The following is a 16,340-nucleotide window of genomic DNA, read 5'->3' as shown; positions in this document are numbered from 1 at the left end:
GGGCCCTCCTGCACCAGTGAGCTCGGGACAGAAACAGCTGTAGGCTATTTACACAAGGGATAATCAGTAATAATCAGCTTATTTTAGGACTTTTCCACTGGATCAGAGCATGAACTTTATCCCCTTCACGCTGAGTGGTTAATGAAAGGGAGAGAGAGTGCTGGAAAGATTGTTTTTTTTCCAGATACGTTGAGGAACTATTGTCATTCTCAATGGATGTAAAAACAGACTTTGTTCACTTGCTGTTTGAGGTGGAGAAAACATCACTGATGCTCCACAGTTTATTACTGGTGGGGCGCAATTAGATGCCTACAGACTACAAGGTAGACAACAGGGTAGACTATAGGGTAGACTATAGGGTAGACTACAGGGTAGACTATAGGGTAGACTACAGGGTAGACTATAGGGTAGACAATAGCCTATAGGGTAGACTATAGAGTAGAGTATAGGGTAGACTATAGGGTATACTATAGACTATAGGGTAGACTATAGAGTAGACTATAGGGTAGACTATAGGGTAGACTACATGGTAGACTACAGGGTAGACTACAGGGTAGACTATAGCCTATAGGGTAGACTATAGGGTAGACTATAGACTATAGGGTAGACTATAGGGTAGACTATAGACTATAGGGTATACAGAGTAGACTATAGGGTAGACTGTAGAGTAGACTATAGGGTAGACTATAGACTATAGGGTAGACTATAGGGTAGACTATAGAGTAGCCTATAGGGTAGACTATAAGGTAGACTATAGAGTAGACTATAGAGTAGACAATAGGGTAGACTATAGCGTAGACTATAGGGTAGAAAAATAGACTATAGGGTAGACTATAGGCTAGACTATAGAGTAGACTATAGGGTAGACTATAGGGTAGACTATAGGGTAGACAATAGGGTAGACAATAGGGTAGACAATAGGGTAGACTAATGGGTAGACTAATGGGTAGACTATAGGGTAGACTATAGGGTAGAAAAATAGACTTTAGGGTAGACTATAGGCTAGACTATAGAGTAGACTATAGGGTAGACTATAGGGTAGACTATAGACTATAGGGTAGACTATAGGGTAGACTATAGACTATAGGGTAGACTATAGGGTAGACTATAGGGTAGTCTAAAGGATAGACTATAGACTACAGGGTAGACTATAGACTATAGGGTAGACTATAGCTTATAGGGTAGAATATAGGGTAGACTATAGGTTAGACTATAGACTATAGGGTAGAATATAGGGTAGACTACAGTGTAGACTATAGGGTAGACTATAGGGTAGAAAAATAGACTATAGGGTGACTAGAGTAGATAATTGGGTAGATAATAGGGTAGACTACAGAGTAGACTATAGGGTAGACGATAGGGTAGACGATAGGGTAGACGATAGGGTAGACGATAGGGTAGACGATAGACTATAGGGTAGACTATAGGGTAGACAATAGGGTAGACAATAGGGTAGACTATAGGGTAGACTAAAGGATAGACTATAGACTACAGGGTAGACTATAGACTATAGGGTAGACTATAGACTATAGGGTAGAATATAGGGTAGACTATAGGGTAGACTATAGACTATAGGGTAGACTATAGGGTAGTCTAAAGGATAGACTATAGACTACAGGGTAGACTATAGACTAGACTATAGACTATAGGGTAGAATATAAGGTAGACTACAGTGTAGACTATAAGGTAGACTATAGGCCTGCTCAGAAAATTGACTATTACTAAATTTTGCAAAACTCGAAAATGGAATGATTTAACACCAAAACGTGTTTCTCACGGGTTTGTGCTCTGAAAACAACATCTCCAGTCCGACAGTCAGAATAGATTATAGATGATAAATTAAATTAACGGTAATTAATACTGGTGATAAATGTAATAAATTAATGATAGACACTAACAATCAAAAGCAAACAACTCACACAATGAAGTCATTAAACAATGAATGTGCACAAATTGGCGGGAGAGACATACATTGTGCAATTTAGCCACTCTCCCCAGCGGCCCTGACAATGGATTAGTCTCGGCCCTGACAGTGGATTAGTCTCGGCCCTGACAATGGATTAGTCTCGGCCTTCACAATGGATTAGTCTCGTCCTTCACAATGGATTAGTCTCGGCCCTGACAGTGGATTAGTCTCAACCTTCACATTGGATTAGTCTCGGCCCTGACAGTGGATTAGTCTCAACCTTCACATTGGATTAGTCTCGGCCCTGACAGTGGATTAGTCTCAACCTTCACATTGGATTAGTCTCGGCCCTGACAGTGGATTAGTCTCAACCTTCACATTGGATTAGTCTCGGCCCTGACAGTGGATTAGTCTCAACCTTCACATTGGATTAGTCTCGGACTTCACAATGGATTGGTCTCGGCCCTCACATTGGATTAGTCTCGGCCTTCACATTGGATTAGTCTCGGCCTTCACAATGGATTAGTCTCGGCCTTCACAATGGATTAGTCTCGGCCTTCACAATGGATTAGTCTCGGCCTTCACAATGAATTAGTCTCGGCCTTCACAATGGATTAGTCTCGGCCTTCACAATGGATTAGTCTCGGCCTTCACAATGGATTAGTCTCAGCCTTCACAATGGATTAGTCTCGGCCTTCACAATGGATTAGTCTCGGCCTTCACAATGGATTAGTCTCGGCCTTCACAATGGATTCGTTTCGGCCCTGACAGTGGATTAGTCTCAACCTTCACATTGGATTAGTCTCGGACTTCACAATGGATTAGTCTCAGCCTTCACAATGGATTAGTCTCGGCCTTCATAATGGATTAGTCTCGGCCTTCACAATGGATTAGTCTCGGCCTTCACATTGGATTAGTCTCGGCCTTCACATTGGATTAGTCTCGGCCTTCACATTGGATTAGTCTCGGCCTTCACAATGGATTAGTCTCGGCCTTCACAATGGATTAGTCTCGGCCTTCACATTGGATTAGTCTCGGCCTTCACAATGGATTAGTCTCGGCCTTCACAATGGATTAGTCTCGGCCTTCACAATGGATCAGTCTCGGCCTTCACAATGGATCAGTCTCGGCCTTCACATTGGATCAGTCTCGGCCTTCACATTGGATCAGTCTCGGCCTTCACATTGGATCAGTCTCGGCCTTCACAATGGATTAGTCTCGGCCTTCACAATGGATTAGTCTCGGCCTTCACAATGGATTAGTCTCGGCCTTCACAATGGATTAGTCTCGGCCCTGACAATGGATTAGTCTCGGCCCTGACAATGGATTAGTCTCGGCCCTGACAATGGATTAGTCTCGGCCTTCACATTGGATTAGTCTCGGCCTTCACATTGGATTAGTCTCGGCCTTCACATTGGATTAGTCTCGGCCTTCACAATGGATTAGTCTCGGCCTTCACAATGGATTAGTCTCGGCCTTCACATTGGATTAGTCTCGGCCTTCACATTGGATTAGTCTCGGCCTTCACATTGGATTAGTCTCGCCCCTCAATGGATTAGTCTCGCCCCTCAATGGATTAGTTCACTAAAATGAGCGCGAATAAGACAGGAGTCTCATGTGCCATAAATAATATATATATATTTGCTACTGCTCGACCCCAAAACATAGACCAACAGCCTATTGGCCAAAAAAATCGACCAGTCGACTAATTGGGGTCAGCCCGAATAAGCACACAGCAATATAAACACTATGAACCCACTGGGCAAAAACTGGTTTGATCAACGTTGTTTCCACGTCACTTCAACAAAATAATTCCACGTGATGATGTTGAGTCAATGTGTAAAACCGATTGGATTTGTAATTTCGTATTTTTGTCACCCAACGTCTAACCTAAATCCAATGACGTGGGGAATTGTTTGGTTGATTTGAATTGAATTTGGTGAATTGTTTGGTTGATTTGAATTGAATTTGGTGAATTGTTTGGTTGATTTGAATTGAATTTGGTGAATTGTTTGGTTAATTTGAATTGAATTTGGTGAATTGTTTGGTTGATTTGAATTGAATTTGGTGAATTGTTTGGTTGATTTGAATTGGGTGAATTGTTTGGTTGATTTGAATTGAATTTGGTGAATTGTTTGGTTGATTTGAATTGAATTTGGTTAATTGTTTGGTTGAATTCACATATTTTGACAAATCAACCAAATTGAAATCAAAACTAGACATTGAACTGATATCTGTGCCCAGGGAGCAATGTTAGCCACAACTCACCCTGGCAGAATCCGTCAATCTCCTCATGTCCCAGACTACAGACGCATCGCCCCAGAGGAACCAGCCAGTCCCCGTCCGCCCCACAGTACAGTTTGGGCGTATCCCTCTCCTCTGCGTTCTCCACGCACGCTCCCCGCACCTCCACCAGCGAGGAGGAGTCGACCCTTGGTACCGTGTCTGGGAACGTTGCCAGGTTCCTCAGAGTGGATGGACAGCGCTTCGATAAGGAGAGAGATAGAAAGTCAGTACAGGGCCTTGTAAAAGTATTCATCCCCCTTGGAGTTTTTGTTTCATTACAACCTGTCATTTAAATGGATTTTTATTTGGATTTATGTGATGGACAAACACAAAATAGTCCAAATTGGTGAAAAAAACAACACTTGTTTGAAAAAAATTCAAAAAATAAATAAATGAAAAGTGGTGTGTGCATATGTATTCACCCCTTTTCTATGAAGCCCCTAAATAAGAACCAATTACCTCCAGAAGCCACATAATTAGTTAAATAAAGTCCACCTGTGTGTAATCTAAGTGTCACATGATCTCAGTATATATACACCTGTTCTGAAAGGCCCCAGAGTCTGCAACACCACTAAGCAAGCGGCACCATGAAGACCAAGGAGCTCTCCAAACAGGTCATGGACAAAGTTGTGGAGAAGTACAGATCAGGGTTAGGTTAAAAAAATATATCAGAAACTTTGAACATCCCACAGAGCACCATTAAATCCATTATTAAAAATGGAAAGAATATGGCACCACAACAAACCTGCCAAGAGAGGGCCGCCCACCAAAACTCACAGACCAGGCAAGGAGGGCATTAATCAGAGAGGAAACAAAGAGACCAAAGATAACCCTGAAGGAGCTGCAAAGCTCCACAGAGGAGATTGGAGTATCTGTCCTTAGGACCACTTTAAGCCGTACACTCCACAGAGCTGGGCTTTATGGAAGAATGGCCAGAAAAAAGCCATTGCTTAAAGAAAAAAATAAGCAAACATGTTTGGTGTTCACCAAAAGGCATGTGGGAGACTCCTCAAACATATGGAAGAAGGTACTCTGGTCAGCTTTTTGACCATCAAGGAAAACGCTAAGTCTGGAGCAAACCCAACACCTCTTATCACCCCGAGAACATCATCCCCACAGTGAAGCATGGTGGTGGCAGCATCATGCTGTGGGAAAGTTTTTCATTGGCAGGGAAACTGGTCAGAATTGAAGGAATAATGGATGGCGCTAAATACAGGGAAAATCTCGAGGGAAACCTGTTTCAGTCTTCCAGAGATACAAAATAGGAAAAAAAGCCAAGGGGGGTGAATACTTTCACAAGACACTGTACATAGTACAGACAGACAGACAGACAGACAGACAGACAGACAGGCAGACAGACAGACAGACAGACAGACAAGACAGACAAGACAGACAAGACAGACAAGACAGACAGACAAGGCAGACAGACAGACAGACAGACAGACAGACAGACAGACAGACAGACAGACAGACAGACAGACAGGACAGACAGACAGGACAGAGACACAGACAGACAGACAGACAGACAGACAGACAGATATAATAAATAAATACATCACAATACCTTGTAGAACACCTTGACGGAGACCAGAGCGATACACGCCCCCACATCCTGGAACGCCAGGTAGAAGCCCTTCTGGGTCACGGGGCCGACCTCTCTGACCTCAAATCAAAGGAACGTTTTTATTTGTCACAGGCTTACAGTAGAGCGGAGGCTACACAATGAAATGACCTCTCCTCTCAAACAGCATCTATTATGACGTCAGGCACAGGCAGATTCAACATGGCTCCTTAAAGACATGTGTCGAGGCCTCGACCCTAAGAGTCCATATATATTATTATAGATTCAACATGACTCCCAGGCCTCTACCCTAAGAGTCCATATATATTATTATAGATTCAACATGGCTCCCAGGCCTCTACCCTAAGAGTCTATATATATATTATTATAGATTCAACATGACTCCCAGGCCTCGACCCTAAGAGTCCATATATATTATTATAGATTCAACATGACTCCCAGGCCTCGACCCTAAGAGTCCATATATATTATTATAGATTCAACATGACTCCCAGGCCTCGACCCTAAGAGTCCATATATATTATTATAGATTCAACATGACTCGCAGGCCTCTACCCTAAGAGTCCATATATATTATTATAGATTCAACATGACTCCCGGGCCTCTACCCTAAGAGTCCATATATATTATTATAGATTCAACATGACTCCCAGGCCTCTACCCTAAGAGTCCATATATATTATTATAGATTCAACATGACTCCCAGGCCTCTACCCTAAGAGTCCATATATATTATTATAGATTCAACATGACTCCCAGGCCTCTACCCTAAGAGTCCATATATATTATTATAGATTCAACATGACTCCCAGGCCTCTACCCTAAGAGTCCATATATATTATTATAGATTCAACATGACTCCCAGGCCTCTACCCTAAGAGTCCATATATATTATTATAGATTCAACATGACTCCCAGGCCTCTACCCTAAGAGTCCATATATATTATTATAGATTCAACATGACTCCCAGGCCTCTACCCTAAGAGTCCATATATATTATTATAGATTCAACATGACTCCCAGGCCTCTACCCTAAGAGTCCATATATATTATTATAGATTCAACATGACTCCCAGGCCTCTACCCTAAGAGTCCAGCCTAGTGGTTAGAGTGTAGAGGTGGCTGGGTAGTCTAGTGGTTAGAGTGTAGAGGTGGCAGGTAGCCTAGTGGTTAGAGTGTAGAGGAGGCAGGTAACCTAGTGGTTAGAGTGTAGAGGAGGCAGGTAGCCTAGTGGTTAGAGTGTAGAGGAGGAAGGTAGCCTAGTGGTTAGAGTGTAGAGGAGGCAGGTAGCCTAGTGGTTAGAATGTGGAGGAGGCAGGTAGTCTAGTGGTTAGAGTGTAGAGGAGGCAGGTAGCCTAGTGGTTAGAGTGTAGAGGAGGCAGGTAGCCTAGTGGTTAGAGTGTAGAGGAGGCAGGTAGTCTAGTGGTTAGAGTGTAGAGGAGGCAGGTAACCTAGTGGTTAGAGTGTAGAGGAGGCAGGTAGCCTAGTGGTTAGAATGTAGAGGAGGCAGGTAGTCTAGTGGTTAGAGTGTAGAGGAGGCAGGTAGCCTAGTGGTTAGAGTGTAGAGGAGGCAGGTAACCTAGTGGTTAGAGTGAAGAGGAGGCAGGTAGCCTAGTGGTTAGAGTGTAGAGGAGGCAGGTAGCCTAGTGGTTAGAGTGTAGAGGCGGCAGGTAGCCTAGTGGTTAGAGTGTAGAGTCAGCTGGTAGTCTAGTGGTTAGAGTGTAGAGGCGGCAGGTAGCCTAGTGGTTAGAGTGTAGAGGCGGCAGGTAGCCTAGTGGTTAGAGTGTAGAGGCGGCAGGTAGCCTAGTGGTTAGAGTGTAGAGTCAGCTGGTAGTCTAGTGGTTAGAGTGTAGAGGCGACAGGTAGCCTAGTGGTTAGAGTGTAGAAGACGTAGGTTGCCTAGTGGTTAGAGTGTAGAGTCAGCTGGTAGTCTAGTGGTTAGAGTGTAGAGGCGACAGGTAGCCTTGCGAAAGGTTGCTAGATCGAATCCTTGAGCTGATAAGGTAAAAATCTGTAGTTCTGCCCTGAAATTCTAATGAAAATATATATATTTTTTAAAATAAATATTGCGAAAGAAAACAAAAAGACAAAAGAGCACTGGAGTATAAGAACGTAATGAATATAATATTCAACCAAACTCACCTCCGTGTTGAGGCGCAGAACGCGGTCGCCCAGGTCCGTCTGTGTGAAGCTCTCATCGGCAGCAATGGTGTCCACCTTCAAATCAAATCATATCCAATATGTTTTTCATCATATGCACCTGGGTAGTAGTGTCACAGCACCATTAAATGCTAAAATATATCTCCTCTTGACCAGTAACAACTATGAAATAACTCTCCTCTTTAACAGTAACAACAACTATGAAATAACTATCCTATTTAAAAGTAACAGTTATGAAATAACTCAGTAACAGTAACAACAACTATGAAATAACTCTCCTCTTGACCAGTAACAGCTATGAAATAACTCAGTAACAGTAACAACAGCTATAGAAACAGACTAATAAGAACACCAGGTCATGAAAACAGTCCAATAAGAACACCAGGTCATGAAACAGTCCAATAGGAACACCAGGTCATGAAACAGTCCAATAAGAACACCAGGTCATGAAAACAGTCCAATAAGAACACCAGGTCATGAAAACAGTCCAATAAGAACACCAGGTCATGAAACAGTCCAATAAGAACACCAGGTCATGAAACAGTCCAATAAGAACACCAGGTCATGAAAACAGTCCAATAAGAACACCAGGTCATGAAAACAGTCCAATAAGAACACCAGGTCATGAAACAGTCCAATAAGAACACCAGGTCATGAAAACAGTCCAATAAGAACACCAGGTCATGAAAACAGTCCAATAAGAACACCAGGTCATGAAACAGTCCAATAAGAACACCAGGTCATGAAAGCGTCCAATAAGAACACCAGGTCATGAAAGCGTCCAATAAGAACACCAGGTCATGAAAGCAGTCCAATAAGAACACCAGGTGATGAAACAGTCCAATAAGAACACCAGGTCATGAAAATAGTCCAATAAGAACACCAGGTCATGAAAACAGTCCAATAAGAACACCAGGTCATGAAACAGTCCAATAAGAACACCAGGTCATGAAAACAGTCCAATAAGAACACCAGGTTTTGTTTTGCCTTTGTCTGTCACATGTGAAAGAGAAGAACACTATGTCAATATATGATGAGTCAAAAAGTCCAATAAGTGAAAATTAGCCAGCAGCATCCCACCGCTGGCTTGGCTCTGAAGCTAAGCAGGGTTGGTCCTGGTCAGCAGCATACCACCCTGCATACCACTGCTGGCTTGCCTCTGAAGCTAAGCAGGGTTGGTCCTGGTCAGTCCCTGAATGGGAGACCAGGTGCTGGTGGGAGTGGTGTTGGAGGGCCTGTAGGGGACACTCTTCCCTCTGGTCTAAGGAGATCCCAAATCCCCAGGGCAGTGATTGGGGACATTGTCCTGTGTAAGGTGGGATCCTTCGTACATGGCGTTAAACGGGTGTCCTGACTCTATTTGATCATTAAAGATCCCATTGCATTTATCACAAGAGTAGGTGTGACGTAGAAGTCCGTCACTGGCCGCGGGCAGCATTTGGTTCTTTAACGCACACACATATTCATCAACCCTCCCTGCGCCATTATAAGATAAGTTAACAATGTGGGTCGACACACAAATTAACTTCTGTCTTGGTGCATGCATTTCACACTTGTCAATGTTCATATTTGAGAGATACAATAATTATTATACTTATCAATGTTGTGGATGAGCGCATTGTTTGTTTGTTCTGTTCCTCTCTCTCCATCTCTGTAGCTTCCGGGTATGCTGGAAAAGGACCCGAGCTAAGGGAATTGGGTTGGCTTTATAGTGCCTGTCCCAAATGGCTCATAAATGCATATGGGCATATTGAAAGATATTGTCAGTAGTGATGTAATGTATTAAATGTTATGTTGGGATATTGTTTAAAACTGTGTTGCAATGTATATCCTTTAGTATGTTTAGTTCATTGAAAATGTAGGTTTCTATTGTTAATTAATTAGGGTTAATTGTTCTGAGGGGAGGGGCTAGCCCTACAAAAGGAGCCTCTCTTTCAGTCTCTAGAGAGGCAGTTTGGATTGAGCTGTGGATGGGGCAGCATTGTTTTTAAGCTGTCCCATAAGGTAGACGTTGATGGCAGTACTGTTGTTTTTTTGTTCCGGAATTCACTTGTAAATAAACACCTTTGCACAGAAGAACTTTTGCGGTTCCGCCATCTTTTTATTTTGATAGAGGTTAGGTTATCCAGTTTAGCCTTCTGGCCTACTCTACGTGACAGTAGGGGTGTTAACCCCGGTGTCCTGGCTAAAATGTCCTATCTGGCCCTCAAACCATGGCCACCTAATCATCCCCAGCTTCCAATTGGCTCATTCATCCCCCTCCTCCTCTCCCCTGTAACTATTCCCTAGGTCGTTGTCTAATCCTCCTCCTCTCCCCTGTAACTATTCCCCAGGTCGTTGTCTAATCCTCCTCCTCTCCCATGTAACTATTCCCCAGGTCGTTGTCTAATCCTCCTCCTCTCCCATGTAACTATTCCCCAGGTCGTTGTCTAATCCTCCTCCTCTCCCATGTAACTATTCCCCAGGTCGTTGTCTAATCCTCCTCCTCTCCCCTGTAACTATTCCCCAGGTCGTTGTCTAATCCTCCTCCTCTCCCATGTAACTATTCCCAGGTCGTTGTCTAATCCTCCTCCTCTCCCCCTGTAACTATTCCCCAGGTCGTTGTCTAATCCTCCTCCTCTCCCATGTAACTATTCCCAGGTCGTTGTCTAATCCTCCTCCTCTCCCCTGTAACTATTCCCCAGGTCGTTGTCTAATCCTCCTCCTCTCCCATGTAACTATTCCCAGGTCGTTGTCTAATCCTCCTCCTCTCCCCTGTAACTATTCCCCAGGTCGTTGTCTAATCCTCCTCCTCTCCCCTGTAACTATTCCCCAGGTCGTTGTCTAATCCTCCTCCTCTCCCCTGTAACTATTCCCCAGGTCGTTGCTGTAAATGAGAACGTTTTCTCAGTCAAAGAAGAGTTTAAAACAATCTAATGAAATTATTAACACCTTGTCAACAAGTAGGATTCTCTAAAACTAGACCTTGGCGTAGTCGGCGGGTCTGAAGCGGGTGGCGGCGGCGTGTGGCTCTTCTGTCTGGAGGTAGAAGAGGTTAAAGGTCTCCTTGCAGGTACCAGACACCCAAGGGATGGAGTTACAGTCTCTCAGGGTGAAGCGCAGCTCCACGTACACCTGAAGGGAACAGGACATACACCTTTTATTACCTGCAACACACCTGGGTTATATATTACATTATAATTATTAGTATATTATTATTACAATTAACTATATATTATACGGTATATTATTATATATGACCTTTTGCGCTGCCTGGTGTATATTATTAGTAGTATTGTACTATATATTATACTGTATATTATTATATATTGCCTTCTGTACTGCCTGGCGTATATTATTATTGCAATTCTACTATATAGTACACTGTATAATATTAAATATTACCTTAATAATATACAGTATATTATTATCATAATACTGTATATTATTATTAGTATTATACTGTATATTATTAGTAGTATTATACTGTATATTATTAGTAGTATTATACTGTATATTATTATTAGTATTATACTGTATATTATTATTAGTATTATACTATATATTATTATTAGTTTATACTATATATTATTAGTATTATACTATATATTATTATTAGTATTATACTGTGTATTATTATTAGTATTATACTGTGTATTATTATTAGTATTATACTATATATTATTATTAGTATTATACTATATATTATTATTAGTATTATACTGTATATTATTATTATTATACTATATATTATTATTAGTATTATACTATATATTATTAGTAGTATTATACTGTATATTATTATTAGTATTATACTATATATTATTATTAGTATTATACTGTATATTATTATTAGTATTATACTATATATTATTAGTAGTAATATACTGTATATTATTATTATTATACTGTATATTATTATTCGTATTATACTATATATTATTAGTAGTATTATACTGTATATTATTATTAATATTATACTATATACTATCATTAGTATTATACTATATACTATTATTAGTATTATACTATTATATTATTAGTATTATACTGTATAATATTATTCGTATTATTCTATATATTATTATTAGTATTATACTATATATTATTAGTAGTATTATACTGTATATTATTAGTATTATACTGTATATTATTAGTATTATACTGTATATTATTATTAGTATTATACTGTATATTATTATTAGTATTATACTGTATATTATTATTAGTATTATACTGTATATTATTAGTATTATACTGTATATTATTAGTATTATACTGTATATTATTAGTATTATACTGTATATTATTATTAGTATTATACTGTATATTATTAGTATTATACTGTATATTATTAGTATTATACTGTATATTATTAGTAGTATTATACTGTATATTATTATTAGTATTATACTGTATATTATTATTAGTATTATACTGTATATTATTATTAGTATTATACTGTATATTATTATTAGTATTATACTGTATATTATTATTATTAAACTGTATATTATTATTCGTATTATACTGTATATTATTATTAGTATTATACTGTATATTATTAGTATTATACTGTATATTATTAGTAGTATTATACTGTATATTATTAGTAATATTATACTATATATTATTAGTAGTATTATACTGTATATTATTATTAGTATTATACTGTATATTATTATTAGTATTATACTGTATATTATTATTAGTATTATACTATATATTATTAGTAGTAATATACTGTATATTATTATTATTATACTGTATATTATTATTCGTATTATACTATATATTATTAGTAGTATTATACTGTATATTATTATTAGTATTATACTATATATTATTATTAGTATTATACTATATATTATTATTAGTATTATACTGTATATTATTATTATTATACTATATATTATTATTAGTATTATACTATATATTATTAGTAGTATTATACTGTATATTATTATTAGTATTATACTATATATTATTATTAGTATTATACTGTATATTATTATTAGTATTATACTATATATTATTAGTAGTAATATACTGTATATTATTATTATTATACTGTATATTATTATTCGTATTATACTATATATTATTAGTAGTATTATACTGTATATTATTATTAATATTATACTATATACTATCATTAGTATTATACTATATACTATTATTAGTATTATACTGTATATTATTAGTATTATACTGTATAATATTATTCGTATTATTCTATATATTATTATTAGTATTATACTATATATTATTAGTAGTATTATACTGTATATTATTAGTATTATACTGTATATTATTAGTATTATACTGTATATTATTATTAGTATTATACTGTATATTATTATTAGTATTATACTGTATATTATTATTAGTATTATACTGTATATTATTAGTATTATACTGTATATTATTAGTATTATACTGTATATTATTAGTATTATACTGTATATTATTATTAGTATTATACTGTATATTATTAGTATTATACTGTATATTATTAGTATTATACTGTATATTATTAGTAGTATTATACTGTATATTATTATTAGTATTATACTGTATATTATTATTAGTATTATACTGTATATTATTATTAGTATTATACTGTATATTATTATTAGTATTATACTGTATATTATTATTATTAAACTGTATATTATTATTCGTATTATACTGTATATTATTATTAGTATTATACTGTATATTATTAGTATTATACTGTATATTATTAGTAGTATTATACTGTATATTATTAGTAATATTATACTATATATTAGTAGTATTATACTGTATATTATTATTAGTATTATACTGTATATTATTATTAGTATTATACTGTATATTATTATTAGTATTATACTATATATTATTAGTAGTAATATACTGTATATTATTATTATTATACTGTATATTATTATTCGTATTATACTATATATTATTAGTAGTATTATACTGTATATTATTATTAGTATTATACTATATACTATCATTAGTATTATACTATATACTATTATTAGTATTATACTGTATATTATTAGTATTATACTGTATAATATTATTATCGTATTATTCTATATATTATTATTAGTATTATACTATATATTATTAGTAGTATTATACTGTATATTATTAGTATTATACTGTATATTATTAGTATTATACTGTATATTATTATTAGTATTATACTGTATATTATTATTAGTATTATACTGTATATTATTATTAGTATTATACTGTATATTATTAGTATTATACTGTATATTATTAGTATTATACTGTATATTATTAGTATTATACTGTATATTATTATTAGTATTATACTGTATATTATTAGTATTATACTGTATATTATTAGTATTATACTGTATATTATTAGTAGTATTATACTGTATATTATTATTAGTATTATACTGTATATTATTATTAGTATTATACTGTATATTATTATTAGTATTATACTGTATATTATTATTAGTATTATACTGTATATTATTATTATTAAACTGTATATTATTATTCGTATTATACTGTATATTATTATTAGTATTATACTGTATATTATTAGTATTATACTGTATATTATTAGTAGTATTATACTGTATATTATTAGTAATATTATACTATATATTATTAGTAGTATTATACTGTATATTATTATTAGTATTATACTGTATATTATTATTAGTATTATACTGTATATTATTAGTATTATACTAGATATTATTATTATTATACTGTATATTATTATTCGTATTATACTATATATTATTAGTAGTATTATACTGTATATTATTAGTAGTATTATACTATATATTATTAGTAGTATTATACTGTATATTATTATTAGTATTACACTGTATATTATTATTCATATTATACTATATATTATTAGTAGTATTATACTGTATATTATTATTATTATACTGTATATTATTATTCGTATTATACTATATATTATTAGTAGTATTATACTGTATATTATTATTAGTATTATACTATATACTATCATTAGTATTATACTATATACTATTATTAGTATTATACTGTATATTATTAGTATTATACTGTATATTATTATTAGTATTATACTGTATATTATTATTAGTATTATACTATATATTATTATTAGTATTATACTGTATATTATTAGTAGTATTATACTATATATTATTAGTATTATACTGTATATTATTATTAGTATTACACTGTATATTATTATTCATATTATACTATATATTATTAGTAGTATTATACTGTATATTATTATTAGTATTATACTATATATTATTAGTAGTATTATACTGTATATTATTATTATTAAACTGTATATTATTATTCGTATTATACTATATATTATTAGTATTATACTGTATATTATTAGTATTATACTGTATATTATTAGTATTATACTATATATTATTAGTAGTATTATACTGTATATTATTAGTAATATTATACTATATATTATTAGTAGTATTATACTGTATATTATTATTAGTATTATACTATATATTATTAGTAGTATTATACTGTATATTATTATTAGTATTATACTATATATTATTAGTAGTATTATACTGTATATTATTATTATTATACTGTATATTATTAGTAGTATTATACTGTATATTATTAGTAGTATTATACTGTATATTATTATTAGTATTATACTATATACTATTATTAGTATTTTACTATATACTATTATTAGTATTATACTGTATATAATTAGTATTATACTGTATATTATTATTAGTATTATACTGTATATTATTATTAGTATTATACTGTATATTATTATTAGTATTATACTATATATTATTATTAGTATTATACTGTATATTATTAGTAGTATTATACTATATATTATTAGTAGTATTATACTATATATTATTAGTAGTATTATACTATATATTATTAGTATTATACTGTATATTATTATTAGTATTATACTGTATATTATTATTAGTATTATACTGTATATTATTATTAGTATTATACTATATATTATTATTATTAAACTGTATATTATTATTCGTATTATACTATATATTATTAGTATTATACTGTATATTATTAGTATTATACTGTATATTATTAGTATTATACTATATATTATTAGTAGTATTATACTGTATATTATTAGTAATATTATACTATATATTATTAGTAGTATTATACTGTATATTATTATTAGTATTATACTATATATTATTATTAGTATTATACTGTATATTATTATTAGTATTATACTGTATATTATTAGTAGTATTATACTGTATATTATTATTCGTATTATACTATATATTATTATTCGTATTATACTATATATTATTAGTAGTATTATACTGTATATTATTATTAGTATTATACTGTATATTATTAGTATTATACTGTATATTATTAGT

The 16,340-nt window shown here is 33.9% G+C and overlaps 1 protein-coding gene across 1 annotated transcript in view; it reads right to left on the bottom strand.

The window, feature by feature from the left end:
* LOC135532687 (ephrin type-A receptor 6-like) overlaps window positions 1-11,049 on the bottom strand; it is a gene marked incomplete at both ends in the record, with an annotated part of 61,507 nt that extends 50,458 nt beyond the window's left edge. Inside the window, 4 exons of the mRNA XM_064960157.1 lie at window positions 4,175-4,391; window positions 5,757-5,855; window positions 7,918-7,992; window positions 10,900-11,049. Coding sequence (XP_064816229.1) covers window positions 4,175-4,391; window positions 5,757-5,855; window positions 7,918-7,992; window positions 10,900-11,049 — 541 coding nt within the window. The remainder of the gene's footprint in view (window positions 1-4,174; window positions 4,392-5,756; window positions 5,856-7,917; window positions 7,993-10,899) is intronic.
* Between the last annotated feature and the right edge of the window lie 5,291 nt (window positions 11,050-16,340).

Source organism: Oncorhynchus masou, unplaced genomic scaffold (genome assembly GCF_036934945.1).
Source record: "Oncorhynchus masou masou isolate Uvic2021 unplaced genomic scaffold, UVic_Omas_1.1 unplaced_scaffold_1987, whole genome shotgun sequence".
Lineage (NCBI taxonomy): Eukaryota > Metazoa > Chordata > Actinopteri > Salmoniformes > Salmonidae > Oncorhynchus > Oncorhynchus masou.
Note: the sequence above shows the minus strand (reverse complement) of the source record. Positions and strands in the feature narration are given on the sequence as shown.